The sequence below is a fragment of the Pan troglodytes genome, chromosome X, assembly GCF_028858775.2.
Source record: "Pan troglodytes isolate AG18354 chromosome X, NHGRI_mPanTro3-v2.0_pri, whole genome shotgun sequence".
Classification (NCBI taxonomy): domain Eukaryota; kingdom Metazoa; phylum Chordata; class Mammalia; order Primates; family Hominidae; genus Pan; species Pan troglodytes.
In genome coordinates this window covers 19,196,145-19,221,015 of record NC_072421.2, presented here as the reverse complement: position 1 = coordinate 19,221,015, position 24,871 = coordinate 19,196,145, and the positions used below count along the sequence as shown (strand labels likewise).

Genomic DNA, 24,871 nt, shown 5'->3' with positions numbered 1-24,871 from the left:
GAAGATGTCAATAATGCAAATTCAAGACAAGCACAAACTTCTTCTAAGTATATAATGTGAGATCATGATCAATACCTCTAGTAGGAATGCCAAGAGACCTAGACACACCTACTCACATTAAGCTTATAAAACGTTAAATAATTTTTACTTACTATCAGAAATATGGTTATAAAGAACTGTGTTAAAGAGCTACTGATAAACTTCAATCTTCTCCTAATTGCTAGAGAGGACTTCAGCAAGTAAAAAATCTACCATGTAATTTGCCTATTAGGAGAAAAAAAATCCCAACATACTGGAAACCCTTTCGAATTTGGTCAACTTTTAAGCCTGAAAACATCACTAGGAAGAGGTATTGATCACTGTGGTGGGATACTAATGTTGAGTAAGAGGCCTTGTTCTGTACTGCTAGAAATATTTACCCAATGGAAAACATCTAGCACAATTCAGATACTGGTTTTCAAAGAGAAGAAACAGAAATTTCAATATTTAAATGGAAGCATCATCACAAGTTGAGATACTAACTAACTAGGATACAATTACCAAGTTGGCAAAGTCACCATATGCTCTGAGGACTTATGTAACTCTGGATATGTAACCAAAGCCAGATTTCCCAAGGCAGCTTCCAGATTTGCTTGAGTCGAAGCAGGCACCTTTACAATACAGAATTATTTTTTTTTGGCACCACTTTTCCCTGTTTTGGATATCTCAATTGTCAGAGAACTAGAATGTCTATGAAGGTATTCAAGTATTTAGGTAATCTTTTAAGGGTATCTGTAAAAAGGGATTTGAGTAAAACATCCCACAAATTTTCTTGTTCCAATGACAGGAACCCCGAGGAAGAGTTTAACTTGCATCGCTGAAGAGGCCAGAGGAGAGCTCCTAGAGGCTCCCCACAGAGGCGGGTCCATGGTATAAATTGAGCCTGGACTTGGTATTTAGGAGAACGCAGTTCTGGTTCTCCCAGTTGATTATGTGATTTTTGGGCTTTGAAGCAAGCCCACGACTTGCTTGGGCTCAGCTCCTATACCAGTGAATAAAAAAATTCAACTAGATTTAGGATCCACCTCAGCTTTAACATGTCATGCGTCTCTATGTACACTGGGCATCAGATTTTCATTCTTTTGGAATCTTATGCAAAGGCCACAATGCCTTAAATCTTTTGAAGCTTATTCTATGTAGTTTCTTTTTGCTGAGTTCTAGAAAGTGAAAAACTATTAACAGTTTAAATGCTCATTCAAAGTAGGCAGAGTTAACCCAATGTCAGGCGTAGGACTCTGAGGTTTGGAAGGCTGTACTGAGCGCTCTTTGGAAATCCCAAAGCCCTTAAATTTTATTTTTCATTTAATTAAAAGATGCAGAGATACAAACAACTTTTGGGTTGGTAAAGCTTAAGGCATTATGGCCTATGCAGAGATATTCTACAGTTACTTTAATATCAAAAAGGAAACTTATGAAAACCTAATAAAAAGTTTAAGTCGAGAGGATGTTAGAGAATGGTTATTTTCCTTTTTACTCTAATCTATATTACTAAAATATCTAAAATTTAACTAAATTCTGAATAATAAAGTCAGTCAACATGTATACTCTACTTGTGCCACAGTGAGCCAGGGACTTTAGGTTTAATGTTGCTCTACAGTAAACATCAAAATCTAAATCTATATACAAAAACACCTTCAATTCCTTAATCTTTCCTACTTTCTACCACTTAATCACCCCACAATGCCAGGAGACCTGTGGTTTAGAACAAAAACCACAAAATAAAAATAACAGTGGTCAGGAGGTAGCCAAAGTTTAATGCTCATGATAGAGAAACATGTTCTACAGACAATGATAAAAGTTTTATTAACACTTTAAACATTTTAAGTATTCCTATGTTAAATCAGGTCTATTTGTTCACCCAGTCTAAGTAACAAGTATAGTAGTATCTGACTGAGTGGCATTTTGATTTGACACTTTAAAAGTAAGCTTCAGTTAAAAATATGGGCAGTTTTTTTAATGACTACTTCAGAAATATTATGCAGCCATTAGGATTGAAGATAATAAAGTATTTGTAGTAACATACATATTCTGTGCATGTAGATATAGATAGATAAACTGTTAAAAGCCAGAATACAAAATCGTACTAAAAGGATTGCTCTAATTTAAAACTTAAAAAACAAACAAACAAACAAAACCCCCACCTTCTTGCCACAAACATATGCATAGGCTAAACAGCTGGAGGAAAATATACCAAAATCCTAATACTAGTTGTGGTAGGGTATTAAGATTTAAAACGATCTTTTTCTTTTTCTCAAATTTTCTATAATGAACTCATATTTATTTTATAAGGAAATACATAAATTTAACAAGCAAGGAAGTGAAAGAATGATCTAGAAAGATTATCTAGGAAGGTATTTGTTAACATTTCTAGAACATCTGTGAGATAAGAATGCTTACTTCAGGTTATTTATACACATTGTTATGAACATCTACCTAATCTACTTCCCATTGAGTCATAATTCTATAATTTTCATAATAGAAAGGGCCTCAGAAACACTGGGTCTAATCTACTAAACTTATAGATGAAATCAGTGAAGTCCATCTGAACAGGCCATTTTGATTGTGTCTTTTTCCTCTTCAAATAAATAAGAATAAATTACGTATGAAGTAAAACTAGAACCAAAACCATTCAAAATGGCTAACTAGGCCAGGCACAGTGGCTCATGCCTAGCACTTTGGGAGGCCTAAGTGGGCAGATTGCTTGAGCTCAGGAGTTCGAGACCAGCCTGGGCAACATGGTGAAACCCTGTCTCTACAAGAAATACAAAAAATTAGCTGGGTGTGATGGCGTGCACCCAGTTATTTGGGAGGCTGAGGTGGGAGATCACTTGAGCCCAGGAGGTAGAGGTTGCAGGGAGCTGAGATCATGCCACTGCACTCCAGCCTGGGCAACAGAGTGAGACCCTGTCTCTAAAATAAATAAATAAATAAAAACGGCTAACTCTACCTTGTTTAGCCTTGAAGTTGTCATAAAGAAAAGGGGGATGCAGCCTCATCTAGGGGAAGAACTACTCCTGCTGCTGTCCTACAGGCCGGGTTTCCCCAAGGTTCTCATGTCACTAAACTAGCAGGATCCTTGCTTGGGTGGTTCAGTGAAGTGATGTGAACGGTCCCATGGAGCCAGCTCTTTGTTCAGGCAAAGGGCTCCCAGGAGATAAGGTGCATTCCAACCCACAGCGCGATCAAAAGGCAAACATATTTTCCTTCTAACGCAAGCCCTAAAATCCCAGATACGATCTTTGTGACTATATAACTCAGAAACACACCTGGCAACGTAGGAATTCTGTAACCAGCCAGGAGAGAATAAGGAATGATGGTTATTTACAAATTTCAACATTTAAAAGTAAACCAAAACCCATTTCCTAAGTTTATGCATATCTTTAAATCCCCAGAGAGAAACAAATCCTGTGTCTTCAAAGTTTTTACATTAATATAAGCCCACATAGATAAGAAGTATATTGAGAAAGGCTTAAAGTGTTCTCTGTCATCCAAATTAAATTTCTTCTATTCCTGGAGATTCTGTTGAATGTAGAAAAGGCTCTGTTGAGAGGATAGTTGTAAAGAATTTCAGAAAGAGACATAATACAGTGCATAAATGTCAAGTCTCAATAAGAAAACAATCAACTTTGATCGCCAAGTGCAAAGTGTAAAGTATCCATTGAATAATGCAGAAACATGTTATTATATATAGAAACTGGTCATCTACTTACTGTTTGAGATTTCTTCTTTTTCTTTTTCATTGACCTGAAAAATCCTTGCTTCTCTTTTTCCTTGAGTTGCTCTGAATGACTAATATTTTCAGGACTTTTCCTAAATGAGAAGACATTTTTATCATATTGATTTTTCAATCATTTTCTTGCCATTGTGTGACAAATATAATAAGGACTGAAAATGCATGACACTAGGTTCCTATAGCCGGGAAGAATCAAACACTTGGGTAAAGAGCCTCTAAAAAAGCACAGGAGGAACTAAATTTAATCAACCATGGTTAGTGATTATCCTCTGGCACAGGCTCACTCAAAAGAGCAATTTGAGCATTATGACCCGTAACTGTTGCTGCAAGACTATTTCCATGCTGTTGAAGACCTCAGAGTTTGAGATTATGAAAAGTACACAGCTTAAAGGATGGCTTTTCTGTAACTCTACAAGGGAAAGAGCAAAACATTTTCAACACCTACCTTCATTTTTCTATTTACCTTTTAAAAACCAGCTCGACAAGTTTATTATTAGCGACTTGTCAAGATACTGAACATAAAGATCAATACAGCTATAAAAACATCTTGAATGAAAGTAAAAATTTGCCAGAAACTGGAAATATCCTACTCATTAAACCTCTTATGTATTTATTAAAACTAAATAAAAATAGTTAAGAAAAAAATGTAGGGACAGGTGCAGTGGCTCACACCTGTAATCCTAGCACTTTGGGAGGCTGGGACAGGATCGCTTGAGGTCAGGAGTTTTAGACCAGTGTGGGCAACACGGCAAGACCCTGTTTCTTTAAAAAAAAAAAAAAAAAAAAAAGCTTTCACGGGGGGGGGGGGGAAGCTTCTAACTGAAAATACTGACATTAAGCTTGATACCACTGACACCACCAGGTATTCTGAACTCAGAATGATACATTTATAATTTTGAAAGCCAGAAAACTTCAGACATGATGAAATGGGTAAGTGTTGAAAACTTAAGAGTCTTTATTTTTTTTTATTTATTTTTGAGACAGTGTCTTGCTCTGTTGCCCAGGCTGGAGTAAAATGGTGCGATTTTGGCTCACTGCAACCTCCACCTACCGGGTTCAAGTGATTCTCCTGCCTCAGCCTCCCAAGTAGCTGAAATTATAGGCATGCACCACCAGGCCTGGATAATTTTTTTACTTTCAGTAGAGACAGGGTTTTACCATGTTACCCAGGCTGGTCTCGAACTCCTGACCTCAAGTGATCTGCCCACCTCAGCCTCCCAAAGTGCTGGAATTACAGGTGTGAGCCACCACGGCCAGCCAAAAGAGTCTTTAAATGTAGTGTTATATTGTTGCGAAAAACATTCTAAACCCAATGACAGACTGGGCCTAGGCCCTGGGAATTTGGTAAAAGTTTCTTGTGACAAGTTCTTTTGCAATTAAGGAGATGAAACCCTCTTGCATGGGGCTTAAAGATAGACTGTCGTAAGCTAAACTCCAAGACACAGCATTCAGTCACTTGCCATTGGTAAGGAACACTGCAGAAGAGTGGGGTTTTCTGGAATCACAAAAGCATGACTCTGGATGGAAAGGAGCCTCAGAGAGCATCTAGTAGAAATGGCAATACTATTTTTTAACGTTCTGTAACTTCTAGAGGTTAAAGAATTATACGTTTATGAAATAGCTATGTCGTTCCACAATACTATCTGCAAAAACACAACCTAGAAGCACAACAGAATATTCAGATTAATGGGTATAAGTTTTTACCAAGCAGAATGAAAGTCTCACAAAATACCACAGGTGTGTTGAGGGTAAAAGTGCTTTCTGCCAATCCAGCAAATCTTTAAGGAAGACATATTCATCATGACTGCCATCTCAGAATGTGAATGGGCATTACTGTAAGAATGTTAATGCTGGCACAAGAGGAAATGAAGGCTTGAGACACCAGTCCTAGGAGGAAGTAGGATCTTGCATGGTAAGAGGAGAATCTATGCAGGATGAAACAGTGAATAAGATGAAAGTGAGAAGGGGAGGGTAATAAAAGGGAAGCTCAATGTTTGCAGTTTGCATGTTGCATCGTTGGGTCCCCAGGACACAGGGAAGATGGGCCAAAGACCCTCTGCAGGGGCTTTTCAAGAGGCACTGGATAAACCACAGCCCAGGTGGGGATAGAGGAATGATTGGGACATTTTCAAAGATCCAGGCAGAGAAAGATCCCAGAGGCCAAATGAAAAAAAGAAATAAATTACCCTTGAACTGGTGGGTGAAAACTAGGAGCGAAGCATGTGTTTGCATCACCAAAGACAGAAAGAAGGATGTCAGAGAGGAAAAACAAAACAAGCGAGAAGCTATGCAGAAACATACATACCCAAAGAATTAACACAGAAAGGGAAGGGAGAAAAGGCTGACAGAGTGACTCAGAGACAGATGGAAAGAGGCTGGCTGGAACAAAGGCACTTGAAAAGCTGTGTTGTATAAAGGAATGCAGAATGAGTTATACATTGACAGCTGGAACTGAGCCATATGGGTAAGCGTGTGGTTGGTCATTTCCCTCATTTGCGCATTCTGGCCCCTGTGATTCCACCTGGAAGAAAGCAGCTTCGTGCTGAGTGGGGTAAAGAGGAGCAGCACAAAAGAAGGGTAAATAGGGGGTTCACATCAATCTCAGAGACAGAAGCTTTGAGAAGGACTATTCATCCAGTCACCTGGCACCTTCTCCAGAGCAGCAGTTGGGACCAAAACAGTACGGAAGGAGGGCAATGAGACAAGTGGTAAGCAGGCACACAGGCATGGGACTCTAACGTTATCTAACATGACAGCTATTTCCATAAGGGTCCAAGAGGAGACACAATTCCAAAGATTCACCTAAAGAAAGGAAGGAATTAAAATCCAATGAATCACTCAACCAACATTCAGCGAGTACTTTATACATGTCAGGCCCTGTGTTAGGTGTTGAAGAAACAGAGAAAAATGAAAGAACGAATCTGATCTCACTCAAGCTGCTCATAGACTCTTGTTGGGGGTAGGGGACAGGTTTGACAGCTAGGGAATGGGGCGGGGGGGCATCATGGTCAGGCTTATGGGACTTCAGTATAATCCCTCTGAGAGCAGCATGGAAGGTGAGCTGAAGCGGTGAGGAGCATTACTCTGTGACACTTTCTCTGCCACCTGCCCCTCCCCTGGCGATGTGATGAGCGTGGTTAGCTAATGTGTGAGAAGAGAGAGGCAGTGAATAATTCTACGGGAGTAACTCTGAAAGTTATGATGACAAGCACTAATGGATATCAATATATTCATAACCTTACGAGAAAAAGAAGGCTGGAATTGTGCAAGTTACAGCAATTCTTCATTTAACTAGTGGGATTTCTTTCTTTTTTTTTTTTTTTTTAGACGGAGTTTCGCTCTTGTTGCCCAGGCTGGAGTGCAATGGCGTAATGTCGGCTCACCGCAACCTCCACCTCCTGGGTTCAAATGATTCTCCTGCCTCAGCCTCCCGAGTAGCTGGGATTACCAGCATGCGCCACCACGCCCAGCTAATTTTGTATTTTTAGTAGAGACGGGGTTTTCCCATGTTGGTCAAGCTGGTCTCGAACTCCCGACCTCAGGTGATCTGCCCGCCTTGGCCTCCCTAAGTGCTGGGATTACAGAAGTGAGCCACCGTGCCTGGCCAACTAGTGGGATTTCTAAGTAATTTGGTTTACTCTTTAAACATCAATTTTTAACCCAATTGACAGCAGTCTTTCTAAACATATTTATACATTTTGTCTTTCAAAGCAAAGTGAAGCTGCCTGTTTTATAAACACACACTCCATAGAGATCTATGATATGTATGATTTTCCAACCTGCTTCTCTCCATAGCTATTGCTTGGATCCTTTTCCCTCTGCATACTGTAGTATTACCTTGAACTATTTCTTGCCCTGACAACCTCAGTGCTGCCTGCTAGACCTGAGCATAAATGAAGAACAGACTCCAAATGAGGGTGGGGGTGTTATCCTATTAGTAAAGATGATTAATCCCACCATATTAACTCTATTTTGCTTGTTCTGAGATATTTTGGCTATCTCCTGATTCTTAAGTGGGTTCTACATAACTGAGATGGCCAGAATAACAGCTCTGGATATCATACTGCAATATCTATTTATTGCTTTAAAATATAACATAGTAGCTTGACTTTTCCATTGCAAGAAAGGGGTACACTGTACAAATATTCTCTTCCTGAAGTAAATCTGAAGTACTACTACCAAGGAAAAACAGACTGACCTTAGGTAAGAGATTATTTAGGAATAGCAATTCACGGCCAGGCACAGTGGCTCATGCCTGTAATCCCAGGACTTTGGGAGGCTGAGGCAGTCAGTCACTTGAGCTCAGGAGCTGGAGTCCAGCCTGGGCAGCATAGTGAGACCCCATGTTTACAAAAGATACAAAAATTAGCCAGGCATGGTGGCATGTACCCACAGTCTGGGCTACTCAGGAGGCTGAGGTAGGAGGATAGCTTGAGCCCAGGAAGCAGAGGTTGCAGTTAGCCAAGATTGCACCACTGCATTACAGCCTGGGCAACAGAGCCAGACCCTGTCTCCATCCCCTCGCAACAAAGAATAGCAATTCACTATATTACCAAAACAAGGCTCTTTGATGTTTTTTGTAAGTTACCAAATGTGCATTTCTCTCAAATATGAAGAATCTGATGAACCAATTCGAGAGCTTGTTCAAGAAAAAAAATCAAGATGAGTCAAGTTGAACTAATGACAGACTAAGTGAGATGCGATGAAGGAAGGAAATACGTCATAGCAGCATTATCACGAAGAGTTAACAGAAACAAAAGAATAGAGCCAGTTCATCACTGGCAATTCTGGAACTCTCAAGTCTCATAACAGCAATACTAGAATAAGGATGACCTGATGAAGACTCAACTAAAGTTCAACATCCCAATTGAGCCTCTCATTCTTTTTAAAACAACTCTTTTTAGGTTTCTGTACATATCCACGCATAAAACAAGTTCTACTTAAACTGATTATCAAAAGACAGAAACAGTACATTACTAACACTGTCTATCTCAAATTTGGATTTAATTTTGATCTGACCTAATTTTCACAGGACTAAGGTAATCTGTAATTGTTACTCTTTTAAATCATCACCACTTCATTATGTAATAATCAAGAGAATCCAATTCCTTCTGTACTTCTGTATTCTCACCATTTAGACAATTTTGTCATGACTTATCAAAGCCACACCAGAAAATGGTCAACACTGGTAAGTAAAGAAGTTATACTTGCGTTCTCACGTTAATTCGCAGATCTTTTCTATATACTAGGGAGCTTAAAACAGTCACATGGAGAAAGAACACCAAAGTTTATCATCAAAATGGAGGGGAAACACCTGATGTTGAAGTTAGATGACAACGATAGTAACTGCAGTCACTAACATTAATGAATGCTTACGGAGCCAGGCATTATTCTAGGTGCTTTTAATGCATTGCCTCATTTAATTATCACATGAACCCTATGAGGGAGGTGCCATTCTTAGCCCTATTTTACACATGAGGAAACCAAGAGACAAATAGACACAGTCCTCTGATTGATAGACAAGTTGCCATCAACCAAGATATCCTATTTCCAGAGTCTAAAGTCTTAGTCACGAACATTAAGACTGTCATTTTATAAATAGGCAATGGATGTAAATTGTGCTTATACAGCAAAAGTGTATTTATAGCTTTTAAGAAGTCATTTTTTATATTGTTTTAAGAATAATTAAGTAATTTTCACTATAGGGCACAATAACACTGAAACCTTGATGTAACTTTATCAACGGGGTCCAAATTGTGACATCACATGGAGTCAGGAGTACTGACATAAGGCCCTTCTGTTACTTCTGGCAACAAACACCAGAGAGGGACTCTCTGACAGACTGGTCTTATTCCAAATCCAGTGTCTTACAGTGATGTCCCATTTTATGCTCTTGGTAGAGAACCTGGGCAGTCTTTCAGGGTAGTTGAGAAGAAGTCTACATTATTATTTTTCTTAAAGTCCTTACTCCTCAGACAGATTTGCTAATGGATCTTGATAAAACTGTAATTCTCTCCCTAAATATTTATTAGATGCGACACAAAAAAGATAAAAGAATAAGAAAAGTTGCCACATCATTTGTGCCTTTCATTACCATTATGCTTTTATGGTAGCATAAAGGACTGTTCCCCTATTTCTTTTTACCCTGAATGACAGACAGGTAGCACAGAGGCAACAACCATGAGCTTTGGAGTCGGAGCCCATTTAAGTTTGAACCCTGGCTCCCTTCTCCATGTTACTGGCTGTCCAGCACCGGGCCAGTTCCTCGACTTTTCCAAGCTTCAGTGTCCCTGCCACTAGCATGGAAGCACAGTGTGACTATGAGAACTGACTGAGACGATGCACATCAAATGCTAAGCGAAGTGTACCTGGCTCAATGTCAACAAAAGGAGACCGCAAAAGTCATCATTCATATGAGAACAACACAGTGGAAAGCGTATCAGGTATTTAATAATCCAGGAGATTTTTTTCCCTTAAATGATATTTAATCTAAATGCCAAACTGGAAAAAAGTTACCAATAATGAAAAATCACATTTTCCTTATTCAATAATTTATCTAGAGAAAAAAAGGCCTAGCAGGAGAAAGGACACTAAAAAGCTCATCCAGAATTTATTTCAACTCTTAAATCTACAATTAAAAAAAGGAAGAGTAAAAACAAACCAAAATGCTCACCATGGATCGAATGCTGGTTGTCTTTTTGAGTGGTTGGTTCCAGAACTGCTCTCTGATGGTAGAGAAGAAACTCTAGTTGACACATTATTTTCATGGAAAGAATTGTCTGGACGTGGAGATGGCACTGAATAAAGAAAAAGTAAGTCACTGATGGACTTTTTTTTTTTTTTTTTAGACAGAGTCTCGCTCTGTCACCCAGGCTGGAGTGCAGTGGCATGATCTCGGCTCAGTGCAGCCTTGACCTCCCAGGCTCAAGCAATCCTCCTGCCTGAGCCTCCCAAAGTGATGAGATTACAGACATGAACCACCACAGACGGCTGATGTTCTCTTTTGGTCAAAGCAGTTTTCACGTTATCCTACTGCATTTTCTCTAACACAAATAAAACAACAAACAAACATATAAAAATCCTCATCAGCTCTTCACATAACTTTTGTGTTTTCTGAGGGTGAAGGCATTCCAGGGAACCTTGTCCCTCCATCCACTGCTTATGACACTAATTTGCAAGGGTTAGTTAACACCAAGTAATGTGTATTGAAAACAGTAAACTGACCTGCCAGCTGATAAAGTGAAGAACATTATATTTTCTTTCTCTCTCTCTTTTCTTTTTTTTTTAAATAAGAGACTGTTACTCATGCTGGAGTGCAGTGGCACAATCATGGTTCACTGCAAACTCCACCTCCCAGGCTCAGGTGATCCTCCCACCTTAGCCTCCTGGGTAGCTGGGACCACAGGTGCACACCACCACACCTGGCTAATTTTTTGTAGAGACAAGGTTTCACCATGTTGCCCAGGCTGGTCTCGAACTCTTGAGCTCAAGTGATCTGCTCACTTCAGCCTCCCAAAGTGCTGGGATTACAGACGTGAACCACCGCGCCCGGCCAGGATATTTTCAAGTGTGAATCTTGTAGCCCCTACCACCATTCCCTGCCACCGTTTTGGCATTCTTTGAAGTTAAAGCTTTCTTATCATAGACCAACAATGTAAAATCTATTCTTAGTTTGAAGTAATTAATATGTGTGCTGAAACAGACAAACTACAGTTTAAGCCTTGACACTCGGGAGGTAGTATCACTCGTTTTTAAACAAAATTACACAGAAATTTAGCTATTTCTACAAAAATATTATTTTTCTCTAAATTCTAAATGAACAGAAAAAGATAAAATATAATGTATGTGAATAAATACTTTTCTGCTTTTGGGGGGATAGTTATTAACTTTTTCTGTCAATTTCTAAGAATGGTTATAATAAAAATATACTGGAAATTTTATCACAAAAGGAATATACAGACTGTATATAAAGATAAATGACACAATTTCACTTGACTCTTGACCAATAGGAATGAAAACGGGAAGCATTCTGGAAACATCTGTTATTTCAATGATACCACCAAATCTTCCTCTAGGACTTAGTAGTATCATTGAAATGACAGATGTCTCCAGATGTTTCATCTAGTTAAATATTTTCCTTCTATATCTGAAATCTTTAAAATTAAAACATTCCACCTGCCAAGCTCTCACTACCCTCTCTACTAATGAGGTAGAGACATATGAAGTATTTCTCTGAATTAACCAATTTATTTTTTTTTTGCAATCAAAATAAAACCGTGTTTCCAGAGGTCAAAGACTAACTTAAATCTCCATTAGCATTTTATATTAATGTATATTCTCCAGACATCTATAGAAATAACACACCTATGCTACATTTTGGAGGTAATGCTTTGGTGATAGAAGAAAAGGCTTTTGCACATGTATGTTACAATATTTTAATTAAATTAAATCTTAATTAAAAGCTTAGTCCCATAAAATTCTTTTTTTTTTGTTTGTTTTGAGACGGAGTCTTGCTCTGTCACCTAGGCTGGGGTGCAGTGGCGCGGTTTTGGCTCACTGCAAGCTCCGCCTCCCGGGTTCACGCCATTCTTCTGCCTCAGCCTCCCAAGTAGCCGGGACTACAGGCACCCACCACCACACCTGGCTATTTTATTTTTTATTTTTTTTAGTAGAGACGGGGTTTTGCCATGTTAGCCAGGATGGTCTCGATTTCCTGACCTCGTGATCCTCCTGCCTTGGCCTCCCAAAGTGCTGGGATTACAGGCGTGAGCCACTGCGCCCGGCCAGTCCCATAAAATACTAAAGCGTAATCATGGTATCAGGAAAAATGGCATATTCAATCAATACCTTATGCTTTTCCAAAGGTGGGGCTGGAAGGGAAGGAACAGAGTAGCCTAATCATTAAATATACATTTAGTCCTAAATAACACTTCTGTGCATTTATTTAGCTGGGGTTCCTAATTAAAATGACTAAGCAGTTCTCCATGCCCCCGCCCCAAATCCTGCCCCTTTCCAACTACCCTCTTAAAACAACAGAAATAGTGGGAAGTTAGGCAACGTGGGCATAGGAGGCTTTAGAAAGCTGTGGTGACTCTTGAAGGCTTTACAGGCCTCCTGACCCAAGGCCTTGCTCTTGGCCCTGTGGGCTTGCTGTCCATTTTCTCCACCAGGGTGTTGGAATGCCCAAGGGCTTTACAATCTATTACTGCATAGTTACTAAAAGGGATTGCCTTTGTCATTCAATGTCTCCTAAGTTTGTACAACCCCAAAAGCATCTGTTTTAGTTGTCTGCTAAATAACAAAGTACATTTTAGCCTGTGCAAGTACACTTGAAATTTTTCTTTAATTCAATTGACAAATAGTTATGAAACTGTGCGAGGCAGTGTACTAGTCAATGAGAATAAAAAGAAGAGAAGACGAAGAGAACTGAATGTCTCACAACCTTGTGAGAGAGAACTCAGACAAAGAATCAGTGCAATGTGGTCAGTGTTACATCAGAGTTACAGGCAAGGTACGACAGACAGAACGGAGAAGAAAATGTTTCAGTCCATCTGGAACAAACTGTGGGAAGATATTATACTGAAGAGGACCTTAAAGAAAGGGACAGAAACAAGCTGTTCCAGCAGGAGGAAGAGTACATTACAGGCCAGAGGAGGGCACAGCCTGTGCAGTCCCATAGGCTGGGTACGAGAGAGACCTGGGGGGTGGGGGAGAAAGTGGCTGGAGAGCATGGCAAGGGCCAGATCATGGGAAGTCTGCAATGACATCCTAGAGAATTCAGATTTTGTCCTGATGCCAATGGGAAGCCACCAAAAGACTCTCAACAGGTGAGTGATAGGGGATTAGGAGTAGGGTGGGGTGGGGTGGGCAATGGGATGCCTTGCTCTATTTTTTCCCCCCTTATAGCACTTAATATCTTTTACTGCTCTATATAATTATTATGTTTAGTGTCCATCTCTCCTCCCGAGGAAGTGAGTTCCGTGATGGTGAAGATCTTTGACTATCTTGTTCACCAACAAGTTCTAAGCCAGAACGGTGCCAGACACACAGGTAACATCAATAAGTATGTTATGGCTTGACAGAACAAAATGAGTGGTATGGTCAGAACACAGCTTCAGAAGGATCACTCTAGTCTCTATATTGATGGGTACCTTGGAGATAGGGAGACCAGTTAAGAGGCTACTTAAGGAGGCCAATTCATAAGCCAGGAGGGCCTGACTTAGCAGGAGCAGAGGCAGGGAGAACCGCTGGAAGGCGACAGTGTAGGTGAGAAGGCCGCTGGCCTGAGTCGGTGAAAGCAGTGTGCACATAAAGTGAGAGAGGGAGGAGAGGGGAACCTGTTGAATGCCGGGGGTGGGCTTACCTCTGTAAAAGCTACCAACTCTCCTTGGCACAGGATCATTGTATAGGTGCCTATTTTCTTTGGGGGCTGTGCCATCATCAGAGTGTGGGTCATGATACACTCCACCCTGAGGCAGGAAAGAAATTTACAAAAGTTAAGCCACACATTGATGACAATATTGCCTATGACTTTTTTCTTGAGACAGGGTCTCACTCTATTGCCCAGGCTGTAGTGCAGTAGTAGGATCATGGCTTACTGTAGCCTTGACTGCCCCAGTTCAAGCAATCCTCCTGCCTCAGCCTCCCGAGTAGCTGGGACTACAGGCACACGCTGCTACACCCAGCTAATTTTTTAAACTTTTTGTAGAGATGGGGGTCTTGCTATGTTGCCCAGGCTGGTCTTGAACTCCTGGACACAAGCAATCCTCCCACCTCAGCCTCCCAAAGTGCTGGGATTACATGTGTGAGCCACCTGGCCCAAATTTAGAACCGTACCTAATCAATCTATAATTGACTTAATGATCTTTTTGAAAGAAAACTCAGAATTATGCCACAAGGAAAACTACTTACTTTATAAGCCACTTCAACTTATTTGTGGGAGACTGGGTATTAATACATTTTAAAAGCTAGGCAGTAATGATGTTGAACAAATGTTTACAGGCATATTTTATTGTGACATACCTCAGACTTCTGGCGTGTATGGAAGGAAGAGGTGCCTTCTCTGGAGGTCTCTTTGACCGAAGATCTTGCCACAGTCATCTCTGGAGGGAGCTGTTCTCCAGGCTGGAAGTAAAATTTAAAAGGATTTATAAGAGCATCCTGTTCCTAGGGATGGAACTCATCATGGCCTTTATTTGGTAGAACTAGGACCATAACCAGCTAAAATAAAAAATGTTAGTTGGCTAAAATACAAATAGTCCCATAAAAGTGAATAATCTGATGAATGTAATATAAGTCAAATTTCACACAGATGGAAAGTAAAATTCTCATTAAAGTTAAGGCAAGCAGAGAACAAATTAGTCTGAAAATAGTTCAATTAATTATTAAAAACAAAAAAAATTACCATTCTAATATCTAGACAGTCATGGTTCTGAGCGGCCCTCTGATTAGGAATTCTATTAGTTTATCTGAAATTTCTCTAGCAGATTTTAAGTCTGAGTTCTCTAAAATGAACTGTGCAGTTCCAAAAGTATATTTCATGCAGGACTTATATGGCAAAGTCAGATGAAAATAAATGATTTTTGAATATATCAAGGAATAGAGTAAGTCCTTTTAATAATTTTTTGTGTTAAAATCCTCTTAACTACTATAGTTTATGTGCTTAAATTCTTGTCTTAATCTTCTCTAGGATAACAGCACTTATGTTTCATGTATTTTCTGAAGCCAAATCATGATAGTGCTCATCTCCAAAGACATACCACTATCTTTCTCTCTCAAGGAAGTGAGTCACAAGCTAAGAACAGTACTCAGTCCACAATGGTGTTCACTGAGGGGAAAAAACACAGCATTTTCTATCGCCAGAAAAAAAGATTAAGGAAGAAAATTACCAAGTCATTAGAAGGAGTTCGCTGCATTGTATATCTGTATATTATGCACAGAAAAGGGCATTACCTTAAGCCTATGTGACATATCAAAAACATTTTATTTAAGATTTAAAATATGATTATTTTTCTCCCTCTCATTCTCCAAATGTACTCTGAGGATTCTGGGCAGGAATTCATCCAACATAGCCTTCCTTCTTTCTATTTTATGAAAATGTCTCATTTGACTTTTACCACCTGTACTGTTTACAAAGGCCTCTACAAAAATTATTTTAAGAAAACAAATTATTAACATCTAATATAAACTCAGTAAGAGTCTCTGTGCTTTTCAAGGTGGCCCGATACTTTGCATGGGAGTGATTCCTAGGATTCACTCACAGCTTAAGTTACTTTTCCAGCCTTCTGGTATCTTTGTGCTTTTAAACTTGTACTTTCTTGTAGCTGGGCACTGTACCTCCTGAACTGGCCTTCACAGTCTGTAACAGATCTGTGCTTAGCCCACAGTAACTGTTTATAATTCGTTTATGACCACCATGTTCACAAAAATTCTTTTCCTGGAATTCTCAGAGAGCAGTTACTTTTTCTAAGTTAAAAAGCTATTTGTTTTTCCGATTTCTTCTCCATTTTATACCATGCTGAATGCTAGCACATTTTACCCAATTTTCCCTTCCATGTCTCCTCTGCAGGAAGCTGCCAGATCTTTCTAGGCTCTGGATGTTCTTTCTCCCGACAGCATCTCCTCAGGGCTCCTCTGACCATTCCTCTGACTCCACTTCCAGCCTCTGCAAATGGGCACCTCTTGCTTTCTCCTTTCACCTGGGTGCCAGACCATCTTTTTAGCCTCTTAGAGCACACTTCTGCTTAGAGGCCAAGGTCACTTCAAATTCAACATGTCCGCAAGACACCAGTGGTAAGCAGCTGGCCTCAGCACCTGGAGTTTGCCTCATAATCCCAGCTCCATCCTGAGCTGGTTGGGTAAACTTGGAGCAACTCACCCAACTTCTCTGAGCTTCGACATGCTCATCTGTGAAATGAAGGGGTTGAATTAGGTGACTTCAAAACTACTCTCTTTCACTCCAAAAAGGAGGTCCTAGAAAAGAAACCATGAAGTCTTCCTTTTTCCTATATTCAATCCTTCAAATCACAAATCCTATTGTTTCTACTTCTGAGGAGTAGAAGATCCACTCTGTTTCCCACTGGCACTGACTTAATCCCAAACATATTCTCTTCACCTCGTGCTTGAATTATTGCAAAAGCCACTCCAAATTTTGCATTTTTCACTCCAGCAAAGTGGAACAAGTTGCAATGCCCAAAGCATACCATGCTATGTAACATCTGTTACCTTCCTTCTCCTTCCAATGCTCTTTTCTTCCCTCTTTCCTGAGGTCACTGTCACTTTCTTCCCAACCTTCCTGGAAGTCTCTGCTCAGGTGCCACCTGTTCTAGGAGCTCCCACAACTCACAACTTGGACTGTCTCGCTCCCTTGCCACACTGGCATGCCTCTAGCACAGTAGCCAGAATGTAACCTCGCAGTAGTGGAACAACCTATCTGTTGACAAGTGTCCCCTGCCAGCCCACACACTTAAGACGACAGGGACCCTATTCTTTTCATCTTTCTAGCTAGAGCTTTTCATGTTGCCTAGCTCAGGACGTACCTGAACATATCTTCACTCTTCAGCCTATTCAAAGCTTGTCTATACATCCTAGCCCAGAGAAAGACCTTCAGTTGCCTGTAAAGCCGTTTCTAACTGCTTCTGCTCACAATGACCTCTCTCTATTCTCAGTTCCTATTTATAGCCAGTGCCATATTGACTTAGGTCTTACTTATTTCATTGTGTGTTTGTGTGTGTGTGTGTGTGAGACAGTCTTGCTCTGTCACCAGGCTGAAGTGCAGTGGCACGATCTCGGCTCACTGCAACCTCCACCTCCTGGGTTCAAGCGATTCTAGTGCCTCGGCCTCCTGAGTAGCTGGAATTACAGGCACACGCCACCACGCCCAGCCAATTTTTGTATTTTAGTAGAGACGGGGTTTCACCATGTTGGCCAGGATAGTCTCGATCTCCTGACCTCGTGATCTGCCTGCCTCGGCCTCCCAAAGTGCTGGGATTACAGGCGTGAGCCACTGCGCCTGGCTACTTATTTCATTGTTATCATGTATCAGTTTATCTTCCCCAAGAGCAGGTAAGTTTCTCAAGTGCAAGAGCTCTCTCAGACTCTTTTGAGTGCCTGGGAACACCCAGCATAGAAAAGGTGTTCAATGTCCAAATATCAGCCTCCACAATCACAGAAGCAGCAAGAATAACTAAAATTTGTTAGACACTTACTTTGTGCCAGGCACTGGGCACAGTACTTTATAGATGAAATCATGAGAACATTATTTTTAAAACATGCTCTACTGTAAGAATGCTACTTCTTGTTTTTTTTGTTTTTGTTTCTGTTTTTGTTTTTGAGACAGAGTCTCGTTCTATTGCCCAGGCTGGAGTGCAGTGGTGTGATCTTGGCTCACTGCAGCCTCTGCCTCCCAGGTTCAAGTGAAGGAATGCTACTTCTTTTAAGCAGGTTAGGTCAGTTCTAGAGTTTGACGATGAATAAGATGGAGGAAGCATTATGCTAAAAATACTGTTTTAAGATTTAAAAACAATCCAAAAGACTGAAAACTAACATTTATCCTGGTATGAAGTTAAATTTATCTATAGTTCTGGACAAATTTAAAACTTTTAAATTCAGTTAAAATATTGAGTAAGGTACTAGCAAAAGCTTTTGATTTAAGCAAATGTGGTTTGGAGAGATCAGAGAAAATACCCATGAATTCACACTGTATTTTAAGAAAAACTAAAACCTAACTGATACAGCTGATGAATTCTGTAATAAATCAAAATAGGATTCTCTCAACAAAATATTCCAGAAAAGAACATTTAAGAAAAAAAAAAGATCACTAAAAACAAAATTTGACTTTTCTTGAGTACTCAACGGTTGATCTAAATAGATTTAAAAAACAAAAAACAAAAAAACAGAGATTAGGCCAAGTATTGCTTCCCTAAATGCATCCTATCAAGAAAAGCACAACCTCCTGTAGTAGGGAAAATAGTAGATGGACCCTCATCACATCCCTCGTACCACCTTCCCCTGAAGGGCCACCAGATTCGGTCAAGGTGCTCAACTGTACCTGGGGTGACAAGAGTTGCAGGCTGTTGGCTCTAGCTGCCATCCCTTGCCCTATGCTCAAGCTTCCATCCAAGCCCTTGGCTCTCACTTTGTCACGGGTCACATACATAGAATGCCTATGAGGACGCTGCTGGGAAGAAAAGGGGCTGGTGTAGCCCAGTCCATAAGAAAAAGATTCGTGAGGTGCAGACAGCGAATGGGAATGGCTACTGTCCATGTGCTCCGGCAGCTTCAATTCCTCCATCGTCTTAGAATGTCTGGTTGTGGTTCGACGTGAGTCCAGCGTTCCCTCATTTCGGTTATTTCTTCCAGAAGGGCTGAGCAAAGTTCTCGTGTCACTGTGTCTGGTGGGGGTTGGGCTGGTGGGAGAATTCAAGTCTAAGCAGCTAGATGGGAAGTACCTACTGGTACTGGGCTCCGCAATTTGGGCCCTGGCTTCAGAAAGGTTGCTCACAGACTTGGAGTCACTCAGTGCCCCATGGCTTTTGGCCTTGGTCCTGTAGGAGGGACTCCTAGAGGACTGGGGAATTGTGTCAATATAGCTATGCCGACTCTGCTTTTCATTGGGCTGCAGTGTCCCAGCTTTGCTTTGAGAGCTTTCCATGAATGAGTGGCGGTTCTGCTGAGATCTGCTGTTTGACTTGAGGTACTTTGTCCCTGGGCCTTCTGAAGGCTTTGGGTCAATATTAAAATCAAACTCTGTTTTTGACTTGGCTTCTTTTGGGCTAAGAAGGTGTGGTATGTTGTTGTTGGTGAGATCTTTGCTGGTAGACCCAGGCTGGCTGCTTGCTTGGTAGGTTTTGGTGTGCAGTGGACTAAGACTAGCTCCAGCAAGGTTTCCATTTAGGAAGCTTTCATTGGCAGGGAGACCTTCGTCAGCCCGGGGCAGGCCTACACTCAGGTTCTGGATGTCCTTGCTGTTAGATCTGTGGTGAGACTGCAAAGCAGTACTTTTGCCGGCTTGGTTTCTATGTTAAAAACAAAAGAAGTATATCAGTTTCCCTCAATAGCTGACACACAAAAAGTATTGTTAAAAAGAAAGAACAAATACTCAAAACACCTGGAAGACTAAAAACATTAATTCTCTCAAGCATGTGCCTTCAAATAACAAGTAACCTATCAACAGCAATTAAGTTTCTTAGACCAACTCACTCTGTAACAAAGCACTGGCCTTGATGAAATTATTCTGGCACTGCTAAATGCTCAGCTAACTTGCTGTCAAAACAGTTTCTAAATGATAATCTGGTAAAACATACTCTCATTATATTGGTACTCATATGAGTGTTTGTGATAGAATGACTGCTAAGAAGAGAGCTGAGCTATAAACTCTTTATAACTCTTTTGTCTGCTTGAATGTCAGAAGACAACATTTAGACTTAAAGGTTACTATGTTTCTTGAACTTCATTTTTATTTGTAAAACTTGTAGCCTGCCTCAGAGATACATACTCACAGCACATACACACAGACACCAATGTCTCTTCTGCCTGCATAATCAAAGAATGAGAATTCTAGCAATGTACTTAATAAAAGAAAATGACCCTCTAAAAAGAAATGTAAACTGTCCAGTGAGGTTTGTTGGAAAACATGATGATCAGTGTTTATGTCTTGGAGAAGTGGCAATTACTTGGGGCTCTTCAGATATCTCTTTGTACAGTAAACAGGAATCCTGTACTATACCGGATTACAGAGATCTGAAAGAGTTCGTTTCTCTCCAAAAGACACAATTATTCTCTTTTTTATTTAACATTTCATTATCCTAGACCGACTGAGCCCTCCTTTAGGACTTAAAGCTTCATTTCACACTTGGTTTAAAATACAAAATATAAATCCAGAGGAAAATCTTGTCCTCTATTTGAAAGCTGAAACTGACACCATAGCAAGGCCAGTTTGTGCTACTGTAACTATTCAAAGGATCTAATTGTAGTTTGGGACAGACTAGAATGTTTAAAAATGAATAATGATTTACACAATTCTGGTTTTACTATGCATTCAAAAAATTTTGCTGCAAATATTGCTATTGCTACAGATGGTTTGATTTGGGAGAGTTTTGTTCCCATGACACACTAATTGGAAGTCACTTTTTTTTGTTCATGTAGAATGGTAGTCTGTGAAGCTCTGACTTCCAATTTTCCCCATGAGAACCTGCATGCTCAGCCATCAAATAACATAAGGACCCATTTCCTAGTCTACCTTTCAGTCAGTAATCTCTGCCAGAAAGCTACCTGAGAGTGTCAAAAAAGAAAAAAAAATCTGATATCGAGCAAGCCTGTGACAGTGTGGGGGGCCTCATCTCTTGAATGTACTCACTAATCTCTTCCAGTTAGGTCATTAGAATTACAGCATTAAATAAAAGGACTCCTAAATATGAGCACTAAATGGCAAATCCCAGACCTAGAAAGGAATTACAAAGAAAAAAATGCTAAGTTTCACTTTCTGTTAAATTATATTAACAGAGTCTATCCCCAGATCAATAAAGTCCCTGTATCCTAAAGGCATCAGGTTTTAAACCATTGAGTTGTTTGCCAACTTATATCTTGGTAACTGAAATATCTCAGCGACTTTTCAAACCTAAATAGTGATAGACTGTCTCATCCACAAATAGATCTAAGTGTGTTGGTTATTCTCCATTTGCCCAACCTCCAATCCGTCCTCCACCCCCATGAGCCCGGCCCTGGGCCTCAGGAACCCAATGCTGCAGATTGTCACCCACGCTTCCTAGCCAGCTAGCTTCTGGTTGGGCTTAGCAGTGGAAGGCATCACAAGACAAGAGGAGAGAGGGGCTGAGGGATGTCTTCCCTGCTCCTTCCCTGCAGGCATCTGCAACCTGACTCAGATCGTGGCTGTGTCCTTCTAGATGACAGCTTCTACAGGGTGGCTCTTCCTACCCAGGTCCAGCTCTCCCTGGACTCTCAGAACCCTATTTCATCCCCATTCCCCTTCAGGCCTAGAAATAGTAATCGTAGACAGATAACATGTACAGATATTGGGAAACGTCCTCAGCTCACAAAGACCATAAAGGGACAGAGAACAGCAAAGGCAGCTGCTTGAGCCTTTGGAACTCTTAGAAACACTGTTAGCGACGTTAAGCAGAAACGTACATGTGGATCTTAGAAAGAACACATTCAGAGCAACGTAAGAGACAATTCTAACATGAAAAGAGAGGTTATCCAGTTAAGGTAAAACGTGTCAAAGCTTTAGGTTTTCCATAAGTGTACAAAGAGCCTAAACTGCCATTCTGAGGGTTTGTGTCTTAGGATTAGTTGGAAACCACTGAGCTTTGCACATAACGCCTATGTAGAAAGGGCATCATACTCTCTTTGCATCGGAGCTCTGCCAAAGTGCGACAATAAAAAACAGCTTTGAAAATTCCATAGATCTCTTCGACACACAACTGTAAGGAATCTGTGTTAAACTGCCAACTAGTTAAAAAAATTTTACATACAAACTCTTCTTAAATGGTTGCAGAATGGATGGATGGATGGATAGATAACGATTTAGTTAAAGTAAGTTTTAAAAGCAAATGTCGAAGGTGCAAAGCTACACTTTGATGGAGAAGGCTGGTGAAGGACCAGGAGAGTGGCAGTATGGGGCAGCTGATGCACCATTGCACCGTGTCCATGGTGGGCAGAACCTCAGGAGAGCCTGAGGGAGATAGCCAGGGGCTAAGTAACACAAGAGTCCACTGCCTCTCCTAGAGAGAAAAAATTTAGAAGACAAGGTATGCAACAGCATGTTTGTGTCTCCAGAGACAAGGCAGGGGAGTTTGTACGTGGCAACCAATGTGATATGGTGCTGTGAGCATCTCTAAAATGGTCCTGCGAAGTCTTAGGGAGCCATTGTTTGTGTTGAGATTCAAGCTAGAATTAATGTCTCTAACAAAAAAAGCATCCATGGAATAAGTATGGACCATAGACCAGTGTGGAGCAAAAGCCCTCAGATATATGTAAAATGTGGTAAGATCATTCCTAGAAAAATCATATAAGACTTTTTCTTTAATATATTCAATACAGTGTCAAGACCTGAAAATGAATTCTTCCAGAGATTTTAAATTCACTTATAAATTCTATTCTCCTCTATTTCAAAAGGGGACTTGGGAGGACTCCTCAAGGACCCAAACAAATCATATCTTCTGTATCTGCTGAAAACATCATCACCAAGCACATCCTCCTTAACAGATCCCTAAAGAGGTTCCCGAGGAGAGCCTCGGGTCCCCACTGGTTAATTCCAAGAACTCTGTCTCTCAAGTGGGTCACTAGAAGACAAATACACAGCCTCTTTTCACAGTATGGGTTATATCACTAATCACTATAGCACAAATCAAAAACTTATTATCAGTCTACTGAACTTTATATCATTGGGATAATTTTTCGGTGTAAACTAAAGGAGCTAAGAGACAATTAAGGTAGAAGGGAGATAAAAGCACCTGAACTGAGAGTAACCCCAAAGAAGACACAGGACTAATTTGCACCCCCTAAATGCAAAGGAACAACCAAATGATGACTACTATTCCTTGACTTAGTGTCCTAAAAATTTCATGGCAACAAACAAAGAAAGCCAGCTAAGAAAGGTCTATAAGATGTGAGGAGAAACAAACTGAAACCAGTCATTTTCAAGAAGAGTAAACAGCTCTAAAACACAATTATACTATCACAGTTAAGCAGAGAGAACATACGATAAATGGTCATCATCAATTTATGGATGCTCTCCCAGACCTAAATAGTACCAGATCTTGAGCTTTTAAAAATCTGATCTACTAAGAACAACTGACTGGCCAGGTGTGGTGGCTCACACCTGTAGTCCCAGCACTTAGGAAGGCTGAGGCAGGCGAATCGCTTGAGCCCAGGAATTCTCTACAAAAGATAAAAAAATTAGCCAGCCATGGTGGCACATGCCTGTTGTCCCAGCTACTCAGGAGGCTAAGGTGGGAGGATCGCTTGCCAGGAAGGCAGAGGCTGCAGTGGGCCATGATTGCACCACTGCATTCCAGCCTGAGCAATAGAGCAAGACACTGTCTCAAAAAAGAACAATGGTTCTATATGGATGGAAAATTTGGGGTTGCAGGTGGGAAGAAAATTTATATTAAAAAACCTTCATATTAGGAATTATTGTTTTCAGCCAGATGCTATGGCTCATGCCTGTAACTCCAGCACATGGGGAGACTGAGGCAGGAGGCCTGTTTGAGGCCAGGAGTTTGAGACCATCATGAGCAACACAGTGAGACCCCATCTCTACAGAAAATTTAAAAAATTAGCCAGGCATGATGGCATGCTCCTATAGTCCCAGCTACTCAGGAGGATGAGGTGGGAGGGAGGCTTGAGCCTGGGAGTTCAAGGCTGCAGTGAGTTATAATCATGCCACTGCTCTCCAGCCTAGGCGACAGAGCAAAGGCCCTGTCTCTAAAAAATAAAAATAAAGAATCATTGTGTTCTATTTATCTTGTAATAGTAGATGAGAGAAACTATTTCCTATCTTCCATAATCCAACGACCCCAGATGACAAGATCAGCCTCTTGGGAGATGAAGGAAAACAGGGAGACCATGACTAGGACACTGTCCTCTTGGACATGCAACCAACAGAATTGAGGAATGTCAGGTCTGAAAGACAACCTGATTGTATGGCCCAAATCCTGTGTGTGTGTTTTTCAGGAAACAGGCTTTGAAAAAATTATGCTGAAAAATTATATTTAAAGAGCAACAATTTTAATCACTGACTTTACTATTTCCATATTCTTATTCTTATGAAAAATTAATTTCTCAACTCAATGATTAAAAGACAAGAGCAACAAAAACACAAGACCTCTCTGTAGAGCCAGACCTATTTGGTCCAGTCACAAAGATTACACTAGGTACATTTCCATCCACCATCTGTGTTTGGCACCCTCTTCTCTCTCCAGGAATCCCCTTGCCTTCACCCATCTTTCTTCCTCCGGGTATCACCGATGGGTTTCATTCACACAGAATATTCTAGCTCTTGAGGCTGTAAACCCCCTTAGTTGCTAACCCAATGCTACCTTTCCCAGGGAATGCATAGGTTTCCATCATATACTAGTT

The 24,871-nt window shown here is 40.6% G+C and overlaps 1 protein-coding gene across 8 annotated transcripts in view; it reads right to left on the bottom strand.

Annotated features, from left to right (window-relative positions):
- The window catches only part of CDKL5 (cyclin dependent kinase like 5), a 228,918-nt gene that overhangs the window by 29,920 nt on the left and 174,127 nt on the right, over window positions 1-24,871 (bottom strand). For all 8 annotated transcript variants that reach the window (XM_016943184.4, XM_063804863.1, XM_054676254.2 and 5 more), the window contains 5 exons: window positions 18,822-19,788; window positions 14,795-14,896; window positions 14,136-14,241; window positions 10,446-10,569; window positions 3,750-3,849 (listed from right to left, as the gene is read on the bottom strand). In XM_016943184.4, the coding sequence (XP_016798673.1) occupies window positions 3,750-3,849; window positions 10,446-10,569; window positions 14,136-14,241; window positions 14,795-14,896; window positions 18,822-19,788 (1,399 nt within the window). The remainder of the gene's footprint in view (window positions 1-3,749; window positions 3,850-10,445; window positions 10,570-14,135; window positions 14,242-14,794; window positions 14,897-18,821; window positions 19,789-24,871) is intronic.